Consider the following 15,767-nt stretch of genomic DNA (forward strand, 5'->3'; position numbering starts at 1 on the left):
TCCAATTCTCCAACTTTATTCCCACTTTGGTTCTTATTGCACTGCTGGCTGCGAGCCCTCCCGCATCCCACCCCTGCCCCAGGGCTGGAGGGGGGGGCGAGGAGTGTCTCTGGGCTGTGGACACCCCCCCAAGCTCCGAGCCCCCAGGGCTGCGCAGGGACCCCGTGGCACCCCAAGACCCGCAGGGCAGGGACCCACCCCAGACCCCAAGCTCTGCGGGATCGGGTGGGGGGACCCCCGCACCCCTGAGCACCCGGGGCAGGGCAGGGAAAAACCCCGCCCTCCGCAGCCCCCCAGGCAGGGCTGGCGTGCCAGGACGGTGGGTGCCAGGGGGCTTAGTGGGGACCCCCGCGGCGGCGGCAGGTGATGAGGTACTGGGGGTAGGCCTGGGTGTCGTTGAAGATGACGAAGATGGCGGGCTGCAGAGGGTTGTCCACCACGCTGTCGTAGCGCAGGGGGGCCCCAGCCCCCTGCCGCAGCGGGGGGGCCCGCATCCCCTGGCCCCCCACCGTGTAATCCCCGGTCAGCACCTTGGCCACGAAGATGTACTTGCAGCCGTCGGCGCTGCGCGGCGAGTACTGCTCCTGCGCCGAGACGGCCGCGTGCACCGCGAAGTACACGCCGAGCCCGTAGAGAGCGGCTGCGGGGCCGGGGAGGGGGTCAGCCCACGGCACCCCGCGCCCGCATCGGCACCCGGTGCCCGCATTGGCATCCCGCGCCCGCATCAGCACCCGGTGCCCGCATCCGCACCCAGGGCCCGCACCCCGCGCCCGCATCGGCACCCGGTGCCCGCATTGGCATCCCGCGCCCGCATCCGCACCCGGTGCCCGCATCCGCACCCCGTGCCTGCATTGGGCCCCTGCACCCGCATCCGCACCCGGAGCCCGCATCCGCACCCGGTGCCTGGATTGGGCCCCCGCGCCCGCATCCGCACCCGGTGCCCGCATCCGCACCCCATGCCTGGATTGGGTCCCCGCGCCCGCATCCGCACCCGGAGCCCGCATCCGCATCCGGTGCCCGCATCCGCACCCCGTGCCTGGATTGGGCCCCCGCGCCCGCATCCGCACCTGGTGCCCGCATCCGCACCCCGTGCCTGGATTGGGGCCCCGCACCCGCATCCGCACCCCGTGCCTGGATTGGGCCCCCGCATCCGCACCCGGTGCCCGCATCCGCACCCCGTGCCTGGATTGGGCCCCCGCATCCGCACCCGGTGCCCGCATCCGCACCCCGTGCCTGGATTGGGCCCCCGCATCCGCACGCCGCGCCCGCATCCGCACGCCGCGCCCGCATCCGCACCCCGTGCCTGGATTGGGCCCCCGCATCCGCACCCGGTGCCCGCATTGGCACCCTGTGCCTGGATTGGGGCCCTGCACCCGCATCCGCACCCCGTGCCTGGATTGGGCCCCCGCATCCGCACCCGGTGCCCGCATCGGCACCCTGTGCCTGGATTGGGCCCCCGTGCCCGCATCTGCACCCAGAGGCCGCATCCGCACCCCGTGCCTGGATTGGGCCCCCGCGCCCGCATCCGCACCCCGTGCCTGGATTGGGGCCCCGCACCCGCATCCGCACCCGGTGCCGGCGCTCACCGTTCTTGCCGCAGAAGCTGCGGTTGAAGCCGTGCAAGCAGATCTCGCGGCTGGAGGTCTCGGTGGTGCCGTGGAAGAGGACCCTCTCCACCGCGCCACCGGTACACGCCTTCTCCATGCTGGTCTTCTTCAGCTGGTACTGCTTGTACAGCAGCGGGTGGATCAGCTTCTCCACCTGCCGGGCGGCACCGCAGCGTTGGGGGCTCTGCCGCGGGGAGACCCCCCGGCTGGGCTCCCCCGTCCCCCCCCCGGCGCCGCCGGGACCCACCTTGACGATGCTGATGTGGCTGTGCAGCTCCTCCAGCGTCTCGTAGAAATGGCGCACGGTGTCACAGAACTCCTCCGAGTCCTCGGCCAGCGGCATCAGCCTCACCTCCTCCTCCTCCAGGCCCAGCACCTCCGGCCCTGCCGGACACGGCCCCCCGTGAACGCCGGCACGGCACGTGGCCCCCCCCACCCCCCAACCCCCGGGTGGGGAACCCCGTGCCGGGGCCGGACTGGCCCCGCGGCCCCATCGCGCCCGCCCGGCGCGGCGGCACCGCGCCAGCAGCGCCGCGGGCAGCGGCACGCACCGAGCAGGCGGCGGGCGCTCTCCGTCGGGGGCGAGCTGCGGGAGACGGCCGAGGCGCAGGCGCTGCCGATGTCGTACTCCTCCATCCGCTTGAAGTCGACGGTGAAGGGCCGCCCGTCCAGCAGCAGGTCCAGCCGGCGCTCCCGGCGCAGCCAGGCCTGCTCCAGCAGCGCGGCGGCCTCGGGGCCGTAGGGGACGGCGGTGCCGGAGGGGTCCCACCGCACCCAGCGCGCGGCGGGGGCCGGGGGGCCGCGCTCCGGCGGCGGCAGCCGCGGCAGCAGGAGGGCGAGGTCGCGGGCGGCGGCGGCGGCGTACTCGGCGAAGCCGCGCAGCGTGGCGGTGCCGTGGCGCAGGCAGAGGCGCACGGCGTGCTTGCGCTGCAGGAAGGTCAGGCAGCGGCGGCAGGCGGCCGGCAGCACCCGCAGGCGCTCGCTCGCCACCGCCTCCACCCGCAGCCGCCCCTCCAGCGCCTGCTCCAGCTCCCGCGGCACCGCGGCCACGTCCCGCTCGAAGGAGTAGAACACCATCACCCGCGCCGTGTCCGCCGCCGGCAGAGCCTCCTCCAGGGAGGCCTCCAGCGCGGCCAGGAGGCCGGCATCTTCCTCCTCCTCGCTCCGTGCGCCGGGGGCTGCCCGACGCTCCTGGCAGTAGGAGCGGAGGGAGAGCGCGGTGGCGCGCGCCAGCTCCTCCTCCTCCTCCTCCTCGTGCCGCCTGCTGTCCATGGAGCGCTGGATGGCCAGCACCATCTGCGCCTCCTCCTCCATCCCGGCCCCCTGCCCGCCCGACAGCGTCTGCCCGATGCCCTCCGCGTCGGCCGCGGCGAGGGGCTTGGCGTGGGAGTCCAGCTCCTCGTCGGCGTCGTCGCCGGGCTGCGGCACGGGCTCCCCATCGCCGGCGTCCTCGCCGGGGTGCAGCGCTGCCAGCAGCTCCTTGATCTCCTCTGCAGGGAGGAGCGAGGCGTCAACGGCGACTCCCGACCGCGGTGCGCGGCGGGGGGACACCGGTGTCCGTGGCCCCCTCCCACCACGGCACCGGGAAAGCAGGCGCCGGCGCGGCCCCCTCACCCCACGCCACCCCTCACCTATGTTGGAGTGAAGGCTGTCGCCGTCGGCGTCGTCGGCGCCGTCAGCACTGTCGGCGTCGTCCGGCCGGTCCTGGTGCCCGGAGCGCAGCGCCGTGGGCAGGGGGTCCCGGCGGCAGCTCCGGGGGAGCAGCTCCGCCAGCTCCAGCTGCAGGGACGAGGCACCATCACCGGAGCCGCACGCGTGGCAGGGGCCGGTGCGACGGCACCCGCCTCCCAGCGGCTCCGGTGCTGGGCCCCCCGCCCTCCCCGGAGGCGCCGGCCACACCTGGGGGTCCGGGGGGCTCCAGTGGACGCCGTCCAGGTCGATGACACAATGGAAGCGGCTCTCCAGCTGCCGGAGGACGCTCTGCCCGCCTTCATCCCGCAGGAAGCGGGCGACGCCGGGGAACCGCAGCAGCACCGGCTGCGAGCCCACGCTGCCCAGCAGGCTCTGCAGGAAATCGGCCGCTGCCCGGCACCGGCCCGTTTCCCCGCTCACCTGCCGGCGAGCGCCGGGAGGTCAGGGCCTGCCCGCTGCATCGGCACCGCGCGGCGAGCCAGGGGAGGTGGGAGCCGCAGGCGCGACCCCTGCCCGCAGCTCACCCGGAATCCGGTGACGTCCTCCCCTTCCAGCGGCAGCAGGGACACCTCGGGGATGCTGGCCAGCAGGTCCTGGTAGTGCCGCTGCAGGTAGCGCAGCGCTCCCGGCTCCGCCGGCACCAGCACCTCGTCCTGCGCCGACCCCGCCATCGCCGCCTGCTCCGTGTCCTCACCCTCCCTGGGAAGCGCCCCCGGCACCGGGCCCGACGCCAGCGGCTCTGCCACCTCCGGGCAGGGGTCTGGGCTGGCAGGGGCTGGGGGGGCTGTGTGTGGTGTGGGGGTCGTGTCCAGCGAGGGGGTCACGTCTGGCGGGGGGGCTGTGTCTGGTGGAGGTGCCGTGTCCGGCGGGGGGTCCGCGTCCTCCTCCAGCGGCTCCAGGAAGGGGTAGTGGGGGGCGAGGGCCAGCACTGTGTCCTGCAGCCGGTGGGGCCTCTGCAGCACCCGCTGCGCCGCTGTGGGGGGAGAGGACGGGCAGCCGGCGCTCGAGCGCAGCCCCCCCACCCCCCACCCCTGGCACGCGGCACAGCCACGGTGCCGGCAGCCCACCACGGCAGCGCCAGTTGGGGGCTGGGGTCCCCTCCACGCCCCCCTGCTCACCTGCGGGTTCCTGGAAGGTGACGACGGCCGCCCGGCCGCCCCACAGCAGCCGCACCGCCTGCACGCTGCCGCCGCCGCTGCGACGGTTCTCGAAGTAGAGCTCCAGCAGGTCGCGGCACAGCCCCGGCGCCTCCGCCCGCACCAGCACGCTGCTGGTCTGCGGCGGCCGCAGCAGGGCCACCGCGGCCCCCTCGGGCCCCTGCCGCTGCGCCCGCTGCTCCACCGCCGCGAACTCTACCGGGACAGGGGTGGCGGTGACGCCCGGGGGGCGCCTGGGGACCCCCGGCAGCCCCCCACGGCCCCGGCAGCCCCCAGGCTCTAGAAGCCGCTTCAGCCACCGCGGCTACGCCGTTTCACCGGCACCGCACCCCGCAACGCCACCCCGGCACCAGCGCTGCGCCGCAGCTGGGCGAGCGCGGAGCCCCCCGGCCCCCGGTGATCGCCCCCCGCCGCGGCTCACCGAGGGAGGTGATGGGGTCCCGCAGGCGCAGCAGCCCCCAGCCGGGCGCCGGGCCCCGGCACAGGTCGAAGGTGCCGTGGGGGCGACCCAGCAGCGCCTCCAGGTGCGGCTCCAGGAGCTCAGGGGGGGTCTCGGGGCGCAGCCCCCGCAGTAGCAGGTGGTTGGGGTCCCAGGGTGGGGCAGGGCGCACCCCCAGCTCGGCCCCCCCCAGCCGGTGGCTGCCACGGGCCAGGACGTTCTGGGCATCTGGGGGGGGACACAGGGGTGTCACTGGGTGGGGGGAGCCCCGGAGCCCACCCTGGTGCCTGCCCTGCTCCTGGGGTCCCCTGGGGGCACAGCACTGCTCCCCAGCGTGCCCAGTGGGGATTGGGGCCCCACACACGCCATGGGGCCTGCTCCCACCCCACCCCAGTGCTCCCAGCCATGCCGCCCCCTGCCCCACACTCACCCTGGGGGTTCTCGAAGGTGAGGAAGAGGAGGGGGCCGAGGCGCTGGCAGCTCAGCACGGGCCCCCCCCCCGAGCGCCGCCGGCTCTCAAAGTAGAGCACTGCCAGCTCCTCCTCCATGTCGGGGGGGACGCCCCCCACCTCCAGCACCCCCTCCGCCATCCTGCCCGGCCACACGCGCGTTGGGGGGACGGGGGGACCCCTTCGCCTCCCCCCGCCCCGTCCCTACCCCCGCCCCTGTCCCTACCCACCCAGGGCACTCCACACCCCCCCGGCTGCACCTCCCCCCGTGGGGGTCCGCTCCACCCACCCAGCCCTGGCGCGACCCCCAGGAACAAGGACACCCCTCACACCCCCACATCCCCGGCTCAGGGCCCCCACCAGCCCAACGACCCGCGGCAGGACCCCACGCGGCCCCACGGCCCCGCGGTAGGACCCCACGCAGCCCCATGCCCCTGGGGCAGACCCCCACGCAGCCCACGTCCCCGGGACAGGCCCCCACGCGGCCCCACGGCCCCGTGGCAGGACCCCACGCAGCCCCACGTCCCCGGGACAGGCCCCCACGCAGCCCCACGTCCCCGGGACAGGCCCCCACGCGGCCCCACGGCCCCGTGGCAGGAACCCACGCAGCCCACGTCCCCGGGACAGGCCCCCACGCAGCCCCACGGCCCCGTGGAGCACCCCACGCAGCCCCATGCCCCTGGGGCAGACCCCCACGCAGCCCACGTCCCCGGGACAGGCCCCCACGCAGCCCCACGGACCCGCGGCAGGACCCCACGCAGCCCCATGCCCCTGGGGCAGACCCCCACGCAGCCCACGGCCCTGGGACAGGCCCCCACGCAGCCCCATGCCCCTGGGGCAGACCCCCACGCAGCCCACGTCCCCGGGACAGGCCCCCACGCAGCCCCACGTCCCCGGGACAGGCCCCCACGCGGCCCCACGGCCCCGTGGCAGGACCCCACGCAGCCCCACGGACCCGCGGCAGGACCCCACGCAGCCCCATGCCCCTGGGGCAGACCCCCACGCAGCCCACGTCCCCGGGACAGGCCCCCACGCAGCCCCACGGACCCGCGGCAGGACCCCACGCAGCCCCACGGACCCGCGGCAGGACCCCACGCAGCCCCATGCCCCTGGGGCAGACCCCCACGCAGCCCACGTCCCCGGGACAGGCCCCCACGCAGCCCCACGGACCCGCGGCAGGACCCCACGCAGCCCCACGGACCCGCGGCAGGACCCCACGCAGCCCCATGCCCCTGGGGCAGACCCCCACGCAGCCCACGGCCCCGGGACAGGCCCCCACGCAGCCCCACGGACCCGCGGCAGGACCCCACGCAGCCCCATGCCCCTGGGGCAGACCCCCACGCAGCCCCACGCCCCCGGGCAGGACCCCACGCAGCCCCACGCCCCCGGGCAGGACCCCACGCGGCCCCACGGCCCCGTGGCAGGACCCCACGCAGCCCCACGCCCCCGGGCAGGACCCCACGCAGCCCACGTCCCCGGGACAGGCCCCCACGCAGCCCCACGGACCCGCAGCAGGACCCCACGCAGCCCCATGCCCCTGGGGCAGACCCCCACGCAGCCCACGGCCCCGGGACAGGCCCCCACGCAGCCCCACGCCCCCGGGCAGGACCCCACGCAGCCCCACGCCCCCGGGACAGGCCCCCACGCAGCCCCACGCCCCCGGGCAGGACCCCACGCAGCCCCATGCCCCTGGGGCAGACCCCCACGCAGCCCCACGCCCCCGGGACAGGCCCCCACGCAGCCCCACGCCCCCGGGCAGGACCCCACGCAGCCCCACGCCCCCGGGCAGGACCCCACGCAGCCCACGTCCCCGGGACAGGCCCCCACGCAGCCCCACGGACCCGCAGCAGGACCCCACGCAGCCCCATGCCCCTGGGGCAGACCCCCACGCAGCCCCATGCCCCTGGGGCAGACCCCCACGCAGCCCACGGCCCCGGGACAGGCCCCCACGCAGCCCCACGCCCCCGGGCAGGACCCCACGCAGCCCCATGCCCCTGGGGCAGACCCCCACGCAGCCCCACGCCCCCGGGCAGGACCCCCCCCCCCCCGCACCAGGCATTCCTCGGCTCCGCCCCGACAGAGAAACGAAAGCGAAAGAGGGCGGGAGGCGGGAAGGGAAGGGGAGGGGCGGGGGCGGGGCCTCCCGGGGGTGGGGCACGGGAACGGCCCCACGCGTGACACGGGGTAACAGGGAGAAGGGCCCGTTCCCTGACGGGGGAACGGAGTGAGCGGGGGGGGCGGGCAGGGACAGGGATGGGGATACAGAGGGACGGGGACGCGCAGGGACACGCGGGGACACGCGGGGACAGGGACACGCGGGGACGCGCAGGGACACGCGGGGACGGGGACGGGGTCACGCGGGGACGCGCAGGTGCCTCCCGCCCCGCCCCCCCGCGCCTCCCCGCGCCGCCGCCACACGGGGGCGCTGCACCGCCAGGCCCCGCCCGAGGGGGGGTGTGAGTCCGAGGGGGCGGGGCCAACGCCGCGGCGCGGCCCCGCCCCTCCGTTAGGCCCCACCCAGCGAAGGGACGGGCGGGCTCGGCGTCGCCCGCTCTCTGGGAGCCCCGCCCCCTCGGGAAGCCCCGCCCCTCCCGGAGCCCCGCCCGCAGCGGAGCGGAGCCGGCGCTGCCGCAGGGCCCGGCGGTGAGCGGGGTGCGGGGGGGGGCGGGATGCGGGGTCGGGGGGGGGGGGGTGTCCCGCCGCACCGGGGCGCGGGGAGGGGGTCGGGGGACGGACGCCGCGCCCCCTTCGCGGTGTCCCCGCTCCGCCCTGCCGCATTCCGCAGCGGGGGGGGGACCGGGAGGGGAGAGGGGGGTGGCGGGGGGGTGCGGGACCGGACCCCGCTGCCGTGGGCACGGGGGGTCCCCCGCCGGTGTGTCCGTCCCACCCCAGCCCCCGCGGGTGGTGCGGAGGGATTAGGGCTGGTGCTGCCGTAAATAGGCCGCGCTTGGCTTTACCGGGCTGAGGCAAAGCGGCTTACGGAGTGGCGGGGAAAACGGGCGGGGGGGCGGAGGGCACCCCCCGCAGCCCCTGCACCCCTCCGTGCCCCCCCGCAACCCCTGCGCCGCCCTGCGCCCCCCCGCGCCCCCCCACAACCCCTGCGCCCCCCGTGCTCCCCTGCAAACCCCTGCAACCCCTGCGCCCCCCCACAATCCCTGCACATCCCCGTGTCCCCCTGCGCCCCCCTGCGCCCACCTGCAACCCCCTGCCCCCCGCCCCCCCTGCACCCACCTGCACCCCCCCACAATCCCTGCACATCCCCATGCCCCCCTTGCGCCCCCCTGCACGCACTTGCGCCCCCCTGCACTCCCCGCAGCATCCACCCCAGGCGGGGTGCACCCCCTGCACCCCTTGTCACAGGCACCCCCTGCACCCTCTATCCTGTGCACCCCGTCACACGCACCCCCTGCACCCCATGCCACAGGCACCCCCTGAAATCTGTGTGCTGTGCACCCCAAGGTGCATGCACCCCGTGCCACACAGCCCCCGTGCACCCCAAGTGCTGCGCACCCCCTGTCACAGGCACCCCATGCACCCCATGCCCAGCACACCCCTGTCACACGCACCCCCTGCACCCCGTGTGCCTCACACCCCCGTCACACGCACCCCCTGCACCCCGTGTGCCTCACACCCCCTGCACCCCATGTGCCTCACACCCCCGTCACACGCACCCCCTGCACCCCGTGCCGCGTGCCCCCCATGCCGCAGGCACCCCGTGCCCCCCGGCCTGCGCGCACCCTGCGTGGCGTGCCCGCCCATCCTGCTCGTGCCCCCCATGTGGGGTGCCCCCTATGTGGGGTGCCCCTCGTGCCGGCGCCGCCTGCATCCCCGGGGCGCTCCGTCCACCCTCCGCGCCCCCACGGCGCTGCCCGCGAGGGGGTCCCTGCCCTCCCCCGGGGCTGCCCGTGTTGGGGGGGGGGGGGGGGGCTCTGGGCTGGCGGCCCCTTGCCGAGCCGGGGGGGGGGGGTGTCACGTAGCCGCAGCCGCGGTGCCGCAGGGCAGAGCCCCCCCCCCCCCCCCCCGGTCCCTCCCCGTGGCACCGGGCCGGGGCGTCACGCGGGCGGCCGGCTTCGGTTGCGCCACCGGCCACGGGGGGGGCGGGGGCGGGGGGGGCTGTCACTCGGCCGGGCCCTGGCACCGGCACCGGGGACGCCGGTCCTTCGCTGCGGCGCGTCCCGTGGCACCCCGCCTGCCGCGGCGCGGGGTTGCGCAGGGCCGCCGGGGGCTCCCCGCGGGCAGCTGCCGGTCACCGCGCAGGGCCGCAGCCGGAGCCGCCGCTCCCGCAGCTGCGTGGTTTTGTAACCCCGCGTCCCACGCAGAAGCGGCTCCGGCGCGGGGGCGACCCGCGGTGCTTGCGGCAGCCCCGTGCCGCCGCGGCCGGCCGCCGGAGGCAGGGCGGGGGGGGGGCGGGGGTCGCGACGCCGCTGCCGGTCCTGCGCCTTCGCCGGCGGCCGCCTCCGCCCGGGGCAGCCCCCTCGGGTCCGGTTGGACCCCGGCCGCGCCGGTGCCGGGGGGAGGCGGCGGCGGCCGAAAGTGGGGCGGGGAGGCGAGGCTGGTGACGAAGAGCAGCCGGGCAGCGCCGGGGCTCCCACCGCGGCGGCCCCCGCGACCCACCGGCCCCGCACGCCGGCCGCCGCCGTGGCCGAGGCCTCCCCGCAGGGCCCGGGCCGGGGCAGCCGCGGGGGGCCGGGGCAGCCGGGGGGGGGGGGTGGGGGGGGCTGTTGCCATGGTAATGGCCCCGCCACCGGGGCGGCCATCTTGTGTGGGCCTGGGGAGCGAGTGGGGCCGGGACCCCCCCCTCGGCGGGGCTGCGCTGGGTCGGGGTCCCTCCTCCGCAGGGCTGTACCAGGTCGGGGACCCCCGGGTTGGGACCCCCAGGACTGCCCGGGCGTGTGGGAGAGGGGCCGTGGGTGGTGGGGGTGATGGCAGTTAGGGGGGGTGATGGCAGTTAGGGGGGGTGATGGCAGTTGGGGGGTGATGGCGGCCGGGGGGTGATGGCAGTTGGGGGGTGATGGCGGTTGGGGGGTGATGGCGGTTGGGGGGTGATGGTGGCGGGGGGTGATGGCGGTTGGGGGGTGATGGCAGGGGGTGATGGCGGTTGGGGGGTGATGGCAGCAGGGGGATGATGGCAGCAGGGGGATGATGGCAGTTGGGGGGTGATGGCGGTTGGGGGTGATGGCAGTTGGGGGGTGATGGCAGGGGGTGATGGCGGTTGGGGGGTGATGGCGGTTGGGGGGTGATGGCGGCCGGGGGGTGATGGCAGCAGGGGGATGATGGCAGCAGGGGGATGATGGCAGTTGGGGGGTGATGGCGGTTGGGGGTGATGGCAGTTGGGGGGTGATGGCGGTTGGGGGTGATGGCGGCAGGGGGGTGATGGCAGTTGGGGGGTGATGGCGGTTGGGGGGTGATGGTGGTTGGGGGGTGATGGTGGCAGGGGGTGATGGCGGTTGGGGGGTGATGGCGGCGGGGGGTGATGGCGGTTGGGGGGTGATGGTGGCAGGGGGTGATGGCGGCAGGGGGGTGGTGGTGGCAGGGGGTGATGGCGGGCGGGGGGTGATGGCGGTTGGGGGTGATGGCAGTTGGGGGGTGATGGCGGTTGGGGGTGATGGCGGCAGGGGGTGATGGCGGTTGGGGGGTGATGGTGGCAGGGGGGTGATGGCCACCGTGCCTGACCCCCACCCCTCCTCCCCGCAGCAGAGAGGCGGCAGCCAGCCGGGGGGCGAAGATGTCCCACGAGAAGAGCTTCCTGGTGTCCGGCGACGGCTTCCCGGGGCAGCAGCCGACGGCCCCCCCGGCCTACGCGCAGCCCCCCTACCCCACCGCCCCTTTCCCCCAGCCCCAGTTCGCCCCAGCGCCCTACAACCAGCCGGGCTTCCCGCAGGGGCCGGGGCCGTACCCCCCCGCCGGGCCGTACCCCCCCGCTGGGCCGTACCCCGCTGCCGGGCCGTACCCCCCCGGGCCGTACCCGCCGGCGGGGCCGTACCCCCAGGGACCCTACGCCCAGCCGCCGTACGCCCAGCCGCAGCCCATGGTCCCCGGGGACCAAGACTGTGAGTAATGGGGGTCGGGGGGAGAGCGGGGGGGTCCATCCCAGGGCGCGCGCCCCGATCCGTGGCCAAGGAGGGGGTCCCCTCCTGTGGCGGGCAATGCTGGGGCGCTGCCGACAGCACTGGGGGGGGTCCGCCGGAGGGAGGTCTGGCCATACGGCCGGCGCGGTGGGTGGGGGGCGTCTGGCTGGTAGCGCAGCTCGGGTCTGTGGGGACCCCCAGTGAAGGGGTCCTGCCCTGTGAGCCCCCCAGAGATGAGCGTGGCCCCGGGGGGCACCATGGGGTGCCTCCGCCGCCAGAGGAGGGTGCTGGCCGTGGCCCCAGGAGCAGGGACGCTGCCTGGAGCTGTCGGCTCGGTGGGCGCCCTGGCGTGAAGCCCGGCTTCGGGGGGCAACCTCCCCCCAGCCCCCTCAGCCCCGTCTCTCCTCTTCCCTCGCCGCTGCCAGCCGGAGCTGGGTCCCACCGCGCGTGGTGGAGACCGGCCATCGTGGTCACCCGAGTCGGTGAGCGGCCGCCCCGGCGGGCAGGGCAGGGACTCGGCGCGGCGGCGCAGGCAGCCCCCCACCCGCCAGCCCCCTTCACCACCACCCCCCCACCCCGCCTCTCCCCGCAGCCCCCCTGCACAGCACCTACCACGAGGACGGGCCACCCTCCTACTATGACAACCAGGACTTCCCCACCGCGCACTGGGACGACAAGAGCGTCCGGCAGGCCTTCATCCGCAAGGTGGGGCTGGGCCGGGGGCGCCCCCCGGGGCGGGGGGGGCCGCGGCTTTCGGGCGCCGTGACCCCCGTCCCCCAGGTCTTCCTGGTGCTCACCCTGCAGCTGACCGTCACCTTCGCCTTCGTGGCCATCTTCACCTTCGTGAAAGGCGTGAAGGGCTTCGTGCAGCGCAACGTCTGGACGTACTACGTCTCCTACGCCGTCTTCTTCATCTCCCTCATCGTCCTCAGCTGCTGCGGGGATTTCCGCCGCAAGCACCCCTGGAACCTGGTGGCCCTGGTAAGCGCCGTGCCGGGGCGGCGGCGGGCAGGCTCGGCCCCGGCTTCGGCAGCCCCGCGGCCCTGGGGGTGCCGGGGGTCCTGCAGGGGATGGCTGCGGGGACGGGGGGCATGGATGGAGGGGTTCAGGGGGTGCGGGGGGGGACAACAGCCTGCCTGGCGACAGCGGAGCCCGCCCCGGACTCGGCGAAGCCAAGAGCCCGGCACGAAGGGCGCCGGGCACCGCGGAGGCGCGGCGTCACCGGGCCCGGGTGGATGCGGCGGGGCGCGGCGAAGGCGGGGGGTGGCCGAGCCGCCGTGACGCGGTGCCCCTCTGCTCCCCAGTCCATCCTGACCGTCAGCCTGTCCTACATGGTGGGGATGATCGCCAGCTTCTACAACACCGACGCCGTCATCATGGCCGTGGGCATCACCGTCGTCGTCTGCTTCACCGTCGTCATCTTCTCCCTGCAGGTCAGCGCCGGGGCTGGGTGGGTGTGTGTCTGGGTGACCCCCCCCACCCCAGCTCCCTGCTGGGGCTGGGGGCTCCAAACGGGGCGTACAGCCACCCCCAGCTCCCTGCTGGGACTGGGGGCTCCTAAACGGGGCGTACGATCCCCCCAGCTCCCTGGTGGGGCTGGGGGCTCCAAACCAGGTATGCAACCCCCTTTTGGCTCCCTGCTGGGGCTGGGGGCTCCAAACGGGGTGTACAGCCACCCCCAGCTCCCTGCTGGGGCTGGGTGCTCTGAACTGGGCCTATGCCCCCCCTTGGCTCCTTGCTGGGGCTGGGGGCTCCAAACTGGGTGTACGACCCCCCTGGCTCCCTGCTGGGGCTGGGGGCTCCAAACTGGGTGTACGACCCCCCCCTGGCTCCCTGCTGGGGCTGGGGGCTCCAAACTGGGTGTACGACCCCCCCTGGCTCCCTGCTGGGGCTGGGGGCTCCGAACGGGCCGTGCGACCCCCCCCGCCTCCCCGCTCACTCCCCCCTGTCCCACAGACCAAGTACGACTTCACCTCCTGCCGGGGCGTGCTCATCATCTGCCTCGTCGTCCTCATCGTCTTCTCCATCCTCTGCATCTTCATCCGGAACCGCATCATGGACATCATCTACGCGTCCCTGGGGGCCCTGCTCTTCACCTGCGTAAGTGCCGGGGGGGGGCCCGTCCTCCCGCTGCCGCCCCTGCCCGGGGGGGGCCGAGCTCTCCGCCGCATCCCTGGGGGCTCGGGCTGGGGGGGGGAGGGTGCAGGACCCAGCCAGGGGGGGATGCAGGGACCAGGGGACCCTCTCGTGGGGTGGCTGCTTGGTGGCGCGGGGTGCCGTGGCCGCCCCCAGCCCGGCTCTGTGAGTGTGTGTCCCCCCCCGACGCCCCCTCTCTCGCAGTTCCTGGCGGTGGACACGCAGATGATCCTGGGCAACAAGCAGCTGGCGCTCAGCCCCGAGGAGTACGTCTTCGCCGCCCTCAACCTCTACACAGACATCATCAACATCTTCCTCTACATCCTGGCCATCATCGGCAGGGCCAAGGAGTAGCGGCGCCGCCGCGGCCGCCCCCCCGCCGCCCCACGGTGCGCGTCCCGGTTCGTGCCCCCCTCCCCGTAGCCGGTTTTGTTTGGTGTTTCATCGCACCCCCCTCGTCGAGTTTCTCCCCTTAGAGTTTCGTTGACCCCGGCCACCTCCCCAGCTCCCGCCGGGAGCGGCTGCGGCGGGGGTGCTCTCCGGGCCGGGGGGCTCGCGGGGTCCCCCGAGGCGGGTAAGAGCTCTGACCCCTCGCCGGGAGGTGAGGGCAAGGCAGGCAGCGCTTGCCCGTGCCTGCCTGCTGGGGTGCCGCAGCCGCCCCTCCTGCCCCCCCAGCAGCCCCCCGCCCGGGCCCCCCGCTTCCCCCCCGCTGTGAATACGGCCTCTCCCCCCCACCCTTGCCTTGAAGGAGGACTGGAAGCACCCTCTCCCCCCGCGCACGCGCTGCCCTCGCCCCTCGCCGTCCCCCCCGGCCGCGCAGGCAGGGTCAGCACCGGTGGCACCCCCAGACCCCCCGCAGGCTGCAGGCAGGGCTGAGGGCAGGGTCCCGCCGCCCGGCTCGGGGTCCCTGCGCTGGGCACCGGTCGCTGCCGGAGCGTCCCTGCGGGGACCCGGGGGCCTGAGCCGCCGTCCCTGCCCCGGCAGCGCGGGGGTCCTGGCCCCGGCCCCCTCCTCGCGTGGCCACGGCTCCGTTCTTGCCCCGTTCTGTGGCTCCAGCTCCTGCTGTTAATAAACCTCCGCCTAGTTCATCTCTGCCGGCTCCGGCTCTCCTTTCCCCGCCGACGCTGGCCGGGCCCGGCACGGCCAAGCCCAGGGGCTGCCGGCAGCCCCCCCCCCTCCAGCCCCATCCCACTTGGGATCAGCCACCGGCAGGGATTTGCCCAGCACCGGGGAGCTCGGCTGCGTCCACCGCCCTCCTCGCCGTCCCGGTGCCCGGCTCTGCCGCCCCGGCAGGGCTGATCGGCTGCCGGTGCCCCGGCTGCGCCGCGCTCCGTGGGCTCTGCCGGCAGCCAGCCCTGGCGCCGGGGCACCGTGCGCCGGCGGTGACGGAGCGGCCGCCAACGTCCTTGGCAGCGGACCGAAGGGCTCGGGGGGGGCCAAGGCGGCAATGCTGGTGCCGCCACATCCGACGGGGGAGTAAAGCGGGCCGAGCAGAGCGGCGGCACCGGTGCCCCGGCCGATTGCCATCGCTGGAACCTGGTGGGGCGGATCCCGCGACGATTGTGGCCACCGACGGCTACAGCCTGCTCGGAAGGGACAGGCGAGGACGGAGGGGCGCGGGCGCTGCCTCTCCGGCGAGGAATCGGTACGGTGTGAGGAGCCGGGGGGACTTCAGCCACCCCGAGGTCAGCTGGGGAAGCAGCCCGGCGAGCTGCGGGCGATCCGGGGCGTTCCTAGAACGGGTCGAGGATAACCTGAGCCGGGGAATAGGCGGCGCTGCCCGAGGGGACGCGATGCCGGGCCCGGCCGTCGCCGGTGCAAGCGAGCTCGTCGGTGACGTCAAGGTTGGAGGCAGCCGGGGCTGCAGCGATCACGCGTTGGTGGAGCCCACGCTCCTGAGGGATACGGGAAAAGCGAGCAGGATAGTCGGGACCCTAAATTTTAGGAAAGCGGACTTCCAGCTCTTCCAGGAGTTGGGCAGCAGGACCCCCCGGGAACCGCCCCTCAGGGACCAGGGAGCGGAGCGGAGCTGGCAGGTCTCCGAGGACGCGCTCCACCCAGCGCAAGGGCTCTCAGTCCCCAGGTGTGAGAAGCCAGGCGAGGAAGGGAAGAGACCGGCAGGGCTGAGCCCAGGCCTGCTGGTCAAACTGGAGAGCAAGAGGGAACTGCTCCGGCAGGGGAAGCAGGGAGAGGTGTCCAGGGAAGGGGACAGGGACGCT

The 15,767-nt window shown here is 75.7% G+C and overlaps 2 protein-coding genes across 5 annotated transcripts; one reads left to right on the forward strand and one right to left on the reverse strand.

Moving 5' to 3' along the window:
* Window positions 1-7,443, reverse strand: PARP10 (poly(ADP-ribose) polymerase family member 10). Of its 3 annotated transcripts, none has more exons than XM_064441908.1 (11): window positions 7,397-7,443; window positions 5,326-5,486; window positions 4,878-5,123; window positions 4,418-4,651; window positions 3,824-4,272; window positions 3,507-3,719; window positions 3,239-3,386; window positions 2,159-3,097; window positions 1,855-1,991; window positions 1,587-1,725; window positions 1-640 (listed from the first exon to the last, which is right to left on the reverse strand). In XM_064441908.1, exons 2-11 carry the CDS (start codon window positions 5,483-5,485, stop codon window positions 336-338), a joined length of 2,970 nt encoding a protein of 989 aa, XP_064297978.1. In that variant the 5' UTR covers window position 5,486; window positions 7,397-7,443; the 3' UTR covers window positions 1-335. The 3 variants fall into 3 exon arrangements, with proteins under 3 accessions (XP_064297978.1, XP_064297975.1, XP_064297977.1); XM_064441905.1 differs by having other exon boundaries at window positions 1,587-1,761; XM_064441907.1 differs by lacking the exon at window positions 7,397-7,443 and having other exon boundaries at window positions 1,587-1,761; window positions 5,326-5,560.
* Window positions 7,444-7,845: 402 nt separating this feature from the next.
* GRINA (glutamate ionotropic receptor NMDA type subunit associated protein 1) lies at window positions 7,846-14,636 on the forward strand. Of its 2 annotated transcripts, none has more exons than XM_064441909.1 (7): window positions 7,846-7,987; window positions 11,039-11,394; window positions 12,005-12,117; window positions 12,193-12,393; window positions 12,717-12,845; window positions 13,369-13,512; window positions 13,753-14,636. In XM_064441909.1, the coding sequence occupies exons 2-7, from the start codon at window positions 11,070-11,072 to the stop codon at window positions 13,900-13,902; spliced, it is 1,062 nt and encodes a 353-aa protein (XP_064297979.1). In that variant the 5' UTR covers window positions 7,846-7,987; window positions 11,039-11,069; the 3' UTR covers window positions 13,903-14,636. The 2 variants fall into 2 exon arrangements, with proteins under 2 accessions (XP_064297979.1, XP_064297980.1); XM_064441910.1 differs by having other exon boundaries at window positions 7,924-7,987; window positions 11,042-11,394.
* The last annotated feature ends 1,131 nt before the right edge of the window (window positions 14,637-15,767 follow it).

Source organism: Phalacrocorax carbo, chromosome 2, assembly GCF_963921805.1.
Source record: "Phalacrocorax carbo chromosome 2, bPhaCar2.1, whole genome shotgun sequence".
Lineage (NCBI taxonomy): Eukaryota > Metazoa > Chordata > Aves > Suliformes > Phalacrocoracidae > Phalacrocorax > Phalacrocorax carbo.